This window comes from Myotis lucifugus, unplaced genomic scaffold, assembly GCF_000147115.1.
Source record: "Myotis lucifugus unplaced genomic scaffold, Myoluc2.0 scaffold_316, whole genome shotgun sequence".
Lineage (NCBI taxonomy): Eukaryota > Metazoa > Chordata > Mammalia > Chiroptera > Vespertilionidae > Myotis > Myotis lucifugus.
Window position 1 is genome coordinate 1 of NW_005871364.1, and position 7,912 is coordinate 7,912.

At 54.2% G+C, this 7,912-nt stretch overlaps 1 protein-coding gene across 1 annotated transcript; it reads left to right on the plus strand.

The window, feature by feature from the left end:
- Nucleotides 1-409: 409 nt before the first annotated feature.
- SLC24A4 (solute carrier family 24 member 4) lies at nt 410-5,439 on the plus strand. Its single transcript, XM_006100500.3, has 4 exons — nt 410-525; nt 2,003-2,115; nt 2,547-2,612; nt 4,054-5,439. The coding sequence occupies exons 1-4, from the start codon at nt 453-455 to the stop codon at nt 4,204-4,206; spliced, it is 405 nt and encodes a 134-aa protein (XP_006100562.1). The 5' UTR covers nt 410-452; the 3' UTR covers nt 4,207-5,439.
- The last annotated feature ends 2,473 nt before the right edge of the window (nt 5,440-7,912 follow it).

Consider the following 7,912-nt stretch of genomic DNA (forward strand, 5'->3'; position numbering starts at 1 on the left):
AAATGGAGACATCCCAGGAATACAAAGATAACCCAGGCTCCTGTGTGTATGATGTCTGGTATGACCTTAAAAACACACCAGCCACAGCCTGCTGTGCTTGGGAAGACCGTCATGGCCACGCGGTTAAGCCCTGGTGGGTCAGCCCTCCTCAGCGTGTCTCTTCTTGCACAGCCAGAGCAGCCCGGTCAGTGTGTGCTCTGCCCTGCGCTCTGAGGAAAGGAGGTCCCGCCACCGTGGTGATGGTTCCCAAAATGTATATTATTCCTATAATAGGGTGGGGGGGAGGGCGGAGAAGAACACTCATAAGATGTTTTTGAAACAAAACCCTGTTCTGGGTTTTTTCATTGGCCACAGCAGGACTGTGTTCAAGTGAAAAGCACTCAGGATAAGCAATGCCCCCCCTTCTGCAGGTGACTATTATCGGGTACACGTTTGGGATCCCTGACGTCATCATGGGCATCACTTTCCTGGCGGCGGGCACGAGCGTTCCAGACTGCATGGCCAGCTTAATCGTGGCGAGACAAGGTACCCATCGCGTCTCGGCATCACCATGCGGCCCCTCACCCCCGCCCCCCCCCCGCGACAGTTCACAGCTCTTAGGACGTGCAGTTCAGCTCAGCCGTGGAGGAAACTGTGGCGTCTGGAAAGCAGGAGTCGGGCTCCACCCGAGGGGAGAATGCTCCCGGATGAACTCCAGGCCTCGAGGCACATCTGTGTGCGTGCAGTTCTGTGAAAATCAACTTGTTCTCAAATCCCTAATGTGAGCTGGCACAGGGCTGAAGCCCAGACTTCTTTTTTTAAAAAATTTTTTTAGTTGATTTCAGCAAGAGGAAGGGAGAGGGAGAGATAGAAACATCATTGATCGGCTGCCTCCTGCACGCCCCCTACTGGGGATTGAGCCCCCAACCCGGGCATGTGCCATGAATGGGAATCAAACCGTGACCTCCTGGTTCATAGGTCGATGCTCAACCACTGAGCCACGCCTGCCAGGGTAAAAGCCCAGACTTCTTCTAGCAAACGAGGTAGTAACGAGGAATGTTCTGGTCCCAGGAAGGCAGGGTGGGGGTGTCCTATACCTCCAGCTGTTTTCCTCTGCTTCTTCGAAGTTCTAGAATTTGTACAGTGTTTTGGCTCGTTTGGTCCTTTTTCTTGGGGCTTACTCAGCGGCGTGGGGTGAGCCAGGTGAGCAGGACGAGCGTGCTCTTTGCGGGCAGGACCAAAGAGCCAGCCTTTGTTTACTGCTGCTTTCCAGCTCGGACCCCCACAGGTCTCCCTCCGTGGATGGAAGTTTGCAAGTATGGGGGGTGGGAGTGTGAATATGGAGTGAAATCTCAGAGCAGACAGGGGAGGAGAGAGGCGCCCAGCCGGGAGGTCGGCCCTGGAGAGAGGGAAAGTGGGTCTTGCGTTTCTCATATTTGGAAGCGAGCGCTGCCAGAGATTCTCCAAGGGCAGCCTGTGCAGCGCGGGCAGCTGGCCAAGCCTGAGAGGCCTCGTCCTCTCCTCCCACCCTCGTTACACCTTCCACCTGGCCGGCTGGTGCCTGCCCCCTCGCTGGGGGCTGCGAGGGAGCGTCTGTCCCAGGACCCTGTCTTTGGCTTGTAGATGACCATCTTCAGGTCCCCGTGACGTTCTCCCTGCGCTATCTGTGTCCACGTTTCCCCTTTTCCTAAGGAACCAGTCATATTGGATTAGGGCCCACCCTCGTGTCCTCACTTTGGTTATCCCTGCAAAGACCCTGTCTATAAACCATTCCCATTCTGAGGCCCTAGGGGTGAGGACTCCAACATATGAACCTTGGGGGTCACCATTCAGCCCATCCCAGGCCCCTGTGGGCTTCCGGAGGGAGTGGGCCTTGGATCTCGGAAAAAGGGTTTAGAAACATGGGGTCTGTGAAGCAGGCATTCCTGTTAAGGGACGGCTCTGATAGAGCAGTTCAGGGGAAGAACAGGGATTTCCCGTGACCTGCTCCTGGCGAATGACACGTGGCCCTTGCCCCCTCCAGGCCTTGGCGACATGGCGGTCTCTAACACCATAGGGAGCAACGTGTTCGACATCCTCGTGGGACTCGGCATACCGTGGGGTCTGCAGACCATGGTTATCAATTACGGATCCACAGTAAGTTCCTCACGTCTCCTTAGCAAGCCAGCCAGACGCCAGGCACGTGCGTGTCACGGGAATGATGGTGCTGTGGGCCTTTCCCAGCCGGGGGCTCTGGGAGCCACACTGCCCCCTTCTCCTTGGCACCCCAGCGCCCACTTTCCACGAAGGCTTCCAGAGCAGCCTGAGGGGTGCCTGCAGGGGAAGCCCCGTGAGCCCAGCCCTCCTCGGTGCTCCTGCCCCGTATCTCAGCCCCTGCCGGGCCTGTCCCCTCCTGGTCCTTTCCTCAGAGAAGCAGAGTCCAGACTTGAACCCACAGTTAGCTGGTGGCCCACGGCCACCTGCTCACCGGGAACAGGCTTTCCAGGTGGGGGAGGGAGGGAGCGGGGCTTGAGATGGACGGGCCCTGAGCAGCCCGGAGAGTCAGGCCTGTGTTTGTTTCTCTGCAGGTGAAGATCAACAGCCGGGGCCTGGTCTACTCCGTGGTGTTGTTGCTGGGCTCCGTGGCGCTCACCGTGAGTTTTTACATTTAAAAAACTCATGCTTTTTACATTAAAAAAAACTCATGCTTTTTACATTAAAAAAACTCATGCTTTTTACATTAAAAAAACTCAATGAAGCCTTGTGCTTCATTGCATCGGATCTACCCGGTCACTATGTGTCTCTGAAGCCCCTCTTTCTTCCCCCCGGGCAGTGAGGGGCAAAGCTGAGGAAACAGAGAAATTCAGATACCCCAGACACAATCTGTGCCGATAATGTTGGAAACTGCCCTGGTTGGTGTTGCTCAGTGGTTAGAGTGTTGGCCCGTGCACGGGGTGTGATCTCTGGTCAAGGGCACGTACCTGGGTTGCACATTCCATCCCCGGCCCCACTCAGGGCTTGTGCAGGAGGCAACCAGTCGATGTGTCTCTCTCACATCGATGTTTCTCTCGCTCTCCCTCCTTTGCCCTCTTCCCCTCTCTAAAAAGTCAAAAGAAAAAAAATATCCTCCGATGAGAATTGACAAAACAAAAATGAGAAGAACGTTGGTACCCACCACTGCACTCTTCCCTGGACAGCTAAGAAGTCGCCAGAGGAAAAGAAGTGGGTCTCTCCCTAAGAGAGACGTCCTCCCCCAGCTCGTCGGAGCTGGCAGATGGGGGCATGTGGCCGGGCCTGGGGACTGGCACGCAGTAAAACTCAAGTTTCTATTCTCCATGTGCCCAGGACTGTGCTCAGCTCTTTACTTCTGCTGATTTGTCCGTCCTTACAAACACCGGGTGAAGAGAGCAAGGCTCAGGGGGCGAGTGACTTGCCCAAGGTCACGCGGTTAGGAAGTGGCAAAGCTGGGTTGGAGCCCGGCGTGGTCCGTGTCTGTAGGGCCCGTGACATTGCTCTGATGCGGTGTCTATGATCCCACCGCGAGGAGCCTCTGTTCAGGGGTCAGAGCGAAGGTAGTAAAGGGAGGTGTGGAGAGTCTGGGAAGAATTTAGAATGAGAGTGTGTTCCAAACTGTCCCTCAAACACACACACACACACACACACACACACACACACACACACGCGCGTAGGAGAAGGCGGTCCAAGCTGAAGTTTGCCAGACTGTAGGCCAGCAGCAGCCTTGGAAGTTTCGCTGAAGAGGGCCGAGGCTACCAAGTTCTGAAGCAAAGGGAGGACCTGGCGAAGACCCTAGCTGATGCTAGAGAATGCCTGGGATGGGGAGGGCCTGTTCCCTGAGGGCAGCTGGAGTGTGTCCCCCCAGGGCTGGGCCAGGGTCTCGCCTGGCCATGCACAAGTCTGAAGCCTGCAGGGCTTGCGCTGATCAAAGCAAGGCTATGCCTGGCAGCACCCCTGTGCTCCAGCCCACGCTGTGGGGGAAGTTGTGGGGTTCTGGTTTGTGTGTCGTTTCCCAGTACAAAGGCCTTTTGTATGTATCTCTCTGCCCCCGAGCCCAACCCTTGCCCTCTCTCCCGCCAGGTCCTGGGCATCCATCTCAACAAATGGAGACTGGACTGGAAGCTGGGCGTCTACGTGCTGGTCCTCTACGCCATCTTCCTGTGCTTCTCCATCATGATCGAGTTTAACGTCTTCACCTTCGTCAACCTGCCGATGTGCCGAGAAGACGACTAAAGCCGAGCTCTGCCCGCTGGGAGCTGTTCTGGACACCGGCCTAGCGTCCTCCCCTCGCTCCCTCCCCCCACGAGTCCCCTGCGCTGGCAGCCACCGGCTGTCTTTTCTTACACTGGAAGGAAGAGCCATCATGGTCTTTGGCCACGGGCCCGGCTGCTGGGCATCCTCCTCTTCCTGGGAGTCAGTCCTGCCCTCCAGAAGGCGAGATGCAGGGGCCGCTCTCTGAGCATCTTCGCAGCCCTGAGCTGCAGTCACAGGATGTGGCGCGTGTCCCATCTCTCGCGGACACGTCGGTCAGAAGGACTTCTGGGTGCAGTTTGTCTTTCTGTTTCGCGGCATCCTGAGAAATGAGGTGGTCGGTGACCGTGAAGTCTCCTGGGGCAAGTGCAAAATGGGAATGTTGTCCTCAAGTGTCTCCTCTGGGCCAGAGGGGGGCGTTGCTTAGGCAGCTTTTGCTGCAAAGAGAGGAAGAGCTGGAGCAGGGGCCTCCCCCTGCCGGGGGTGCGGGGCTGTGATGGCAGACACCCCACCCCTTTTTCTAGACCAATTGGAAGAATGGAAACCGTTTTTTCAGGTTTGTTTATTGTTGTTTTTACAGCAGAGGCGAGAAAACAAGAATGCAATATTCTTCTCCTTGTATTGATGCATTCAGAGAATGAGCAATGGAATATTAAACATGAAATGTCCTACAGACCATCATACTTGAAAAATGTCATTCCATACAAAATGGGGACCAAAAAGGTAACACTCACGGAAAACGGGTCCTGTGTGCGTGGTGGTGCATGGACGCTGACACGCTTGGTTTGGCGCTCGGGAAGGAGGGAGAGACTCACATCGAAACGGGTGCTGATTCAGACGCGGTGGAGCTCGTAGTTCACAGCCATACATTCCAGACCTTCCGTGGGACGCGACGCGCTGTCACTTTGGGTTTGTCATTTCTTTGTTAATGCCCGACTCTCAACACCATCCTGTTGAAAGACCCAATTGTTTGTATGCCCAGCAAATCTCATAGCCCACTGAGCTGGAAGGAGTGTGCCAGCGCTCGGCTCACGACCAGAAGAGAGAGTTCCCGGAACCGGGACTGGGAGTGTTTGGAGCTAAAGTTTCTTGAACCTTACAGTTTGCTACCCGTGAACGGCCAAGGGCGGGAGGCTGATTCAAAGATAGAAAAATATTAATTTCCGATCGCTTCTGAGCTCTCAAATATATATTAAAAAGGTTTATGAACACAAACCATTTGTGGTTTCTAAAATGAAAGCACAATTCACTTTGTATAGAGGTATTTTTATTTTTGTAATGTTTCTATCGCAGATGTCTGTCCGATTAGATGCACTTTTAACATTAAGCTGTTTTGCACGGAAGACGTGAGTGGGAGTCACCCGTAGTGGTGAGAGGAAGGGAGGTGTTTAGTGATGATTCATGTTGGTGATGGGGTGAAATCCAGTAGCTGATTCCTTCCGGACACAGCAGTTGTGACCCGAGGTGGGGCTTGGGGCTGTGCTCTTTAAGGCCTCTCGAATTTCAGCTGGAGGAAGTGTTGAAGCGTGTGTCCTTTAAGTGAGCGTGAGCCTACGCTGGGCCTGAACTCCGCCTCCAGGCTTCCCACCTGGATTTATAGCAGTGTTAGCAGCTACACCACACGAAGGCTTCTCTTTTTGCTGTTTTACCTAGATATGGGGTTCCGTGGTCTTCAAGTTGAGGATAAAGGTGATTTTCCTAAGAAATTAGCTAAGTGGGAGGCTGGGTAGGCAATAGGTCATCATTATTAACTTAAGGTGCAAGGGGTGTCAGGGCCCCAGGGACACTCTGTCCTCTTAGCATAGCTGGCCTGGTCCCTCCGTCTTTACAGACTCAGTGGGTTTCAAAGCGCATCTGTCTCTATCTTTAGTCTCAACCCCCTTCCCTTCCCCTCTCTCCCCATGACATAAGTAGGGATTATTCTCCCTTTTAACAGAAAAATTAGTCTTGGAGAAATGACTCTAGGTCAATGGCCAGTAAGTAGCAGAGCAGGGACTGAACTCCAGATTGTCACCCACTGTGGCTCAGCCAGTCCAGTGGGGTGGCCATCCGTGTGGGTGGGGGGGGGGGAGGGTGGGTTGTGCAGGTGTGAGTATGTTTTTGCCCTGGTGGTTGGTTTTTATCATTTGAGTTAAAACTCCATCAGATATTTACTTGATTCCTGGGTGCCCCAGCTCATATCCTAGTATCTACACCTATCCAACGTCCCTACATTTTTCCTGAGAAAGGAAAATAGTTTCAGCTGCAAGGCGCAGGCCACATGGCTCCAGAATGGTATCCCTGCTGGTGTCACTGGTCTGAATGCGTGTTTCGTTTTCAAAAAACACATCCTAAGGACCGGCCTTTAGCTCAACAGAATCCTCTGAGATTATAAAGTACACTGCAGTTACCGTTTGAGACTAAAAATAATGTGTTTAATATGCAGAGCACTCCTGGTTAATTCTCTTTTGACTTGAATGTGCCAATGTCACTTCCTTAAAGGGTTGATGCACTTATTGTGCTTAGGAAACTATATATCCACTGTAGGTAAAAATGTCTCTTTTTAAAAATATTTTTCCATCACACGTTTAAAGGATTGCTTGATTAATTAGGCCTTCATTTTAAAATAATGCTTTTATCACCATGCAGGAATACTCCCTTTTCTCCCCCAAAGCTAATTAGCATGGGGTAATTACACTGCTACAAAAATAGGCAATTAAAAAGAATTAATTTAGCTCTTGTAATGGGGGTGGGGGGCAGAAAAGAAAAACAAACGATTGCACTCAGATAAGAAATGTCTGTAGAAGCAGGAGCAGGCGTTCCTCCTGATGTCTGGTTTGGAATTCGCCCTCACCAGCCCGAGCGAGGTCCGGGCGGAAGGTGTGTGGTATCTTGAGAACCTGGCCCTGAAGGAAAGTTCTGGGTCAGCTTCAGTGAGAGACCAATGGGTAAGGGCGGGGGGCGGGGGGCGGGGTGGGGGGGGCAGACTCCTCCCACCCTTCCCGTAAGCCGCCATCAGCTGGCCTCTGTGCTTCCTGTCCATGTGTCCGTCTGTCCGTCCATCATGAGCACAGACCTTGCTGCCCTGGTGAGTTTCCGTCTGCTCCTCCCACCACCTGTGAGGGCAGTCTCTTGCTCTGCCCGTCAATCCCCTGCCTTTACAGACCCGAGCAGCTAAACCGGCCCGCTGTGCACATCACTCTAGAGCAGCCGTGTAGACGCCGACCAGAGACCCCTCCTGGGCTGCCGGGCTCCAGGGCCTCTTTCCCTGGATGAGGATTTGAAAGCCTTGTAGCATCCGCAGTAGCCCAGCACTTGGGGACAGCGGAGTCACCCCAGGCTGGGACCAGGGGGGAATGGGTCCTTCTTTCCTCCGGGTCGTTCTCTTCCCTGAGTCCTAGGGCCCCTCCCTGTCCTGAGGGGGGCGGGGGGTGCACACAGGTGAGATGGACCGGGAGAGGGTGAGTTCCCTCCCTCCTGCCTCAGGTATGAAATGGACCAGCGGGTTACAGTGCTGGGCAGTGCGGGGTCTGCTGCCGCGTTTGGGGACTTTCCCCCGGGAGTCAGGGGGCGCATAGCAGAGCCCTGCAGCTGGTACTGGTGCCCCTCAGTGGGTGGTGCCCTCCCAGCCCCGATCCTGAGGGTGCTTAGGGCTGGGCGTGGTCTCTCCCCTCCCACCCGCCTCTCGTTCCCTCTCGCCATGACCCTC

What these genes read in the sequence shown, in the direction of transcription:
- SLC24A4 (XM_006100500.3), top strand. Translation starts at nt 453, where the DNA reads ATGGGCATCACTTTCCTGGCGGCGGGCACGAGCGTTCCAGACTGCATG. An exon ending in TTATCAATTACGGATCCACA is followed by an intron (nt 2,116 to 2,546) that starts GTAAGTTCCTCA and finishes GTTTCTCTGCAG; the next exon opens with GTGAAGATCAACAGCCGGGG. An exon ending in TGGGCTCCGTGGCGCTCACC is followed by an intron (nt 2,613 to 4,053) that starts GTGAGTTTTTAC and finishes CTCTCCCGCCAG; the next exon opens with GTCCTGGGCATCCATCTCAA.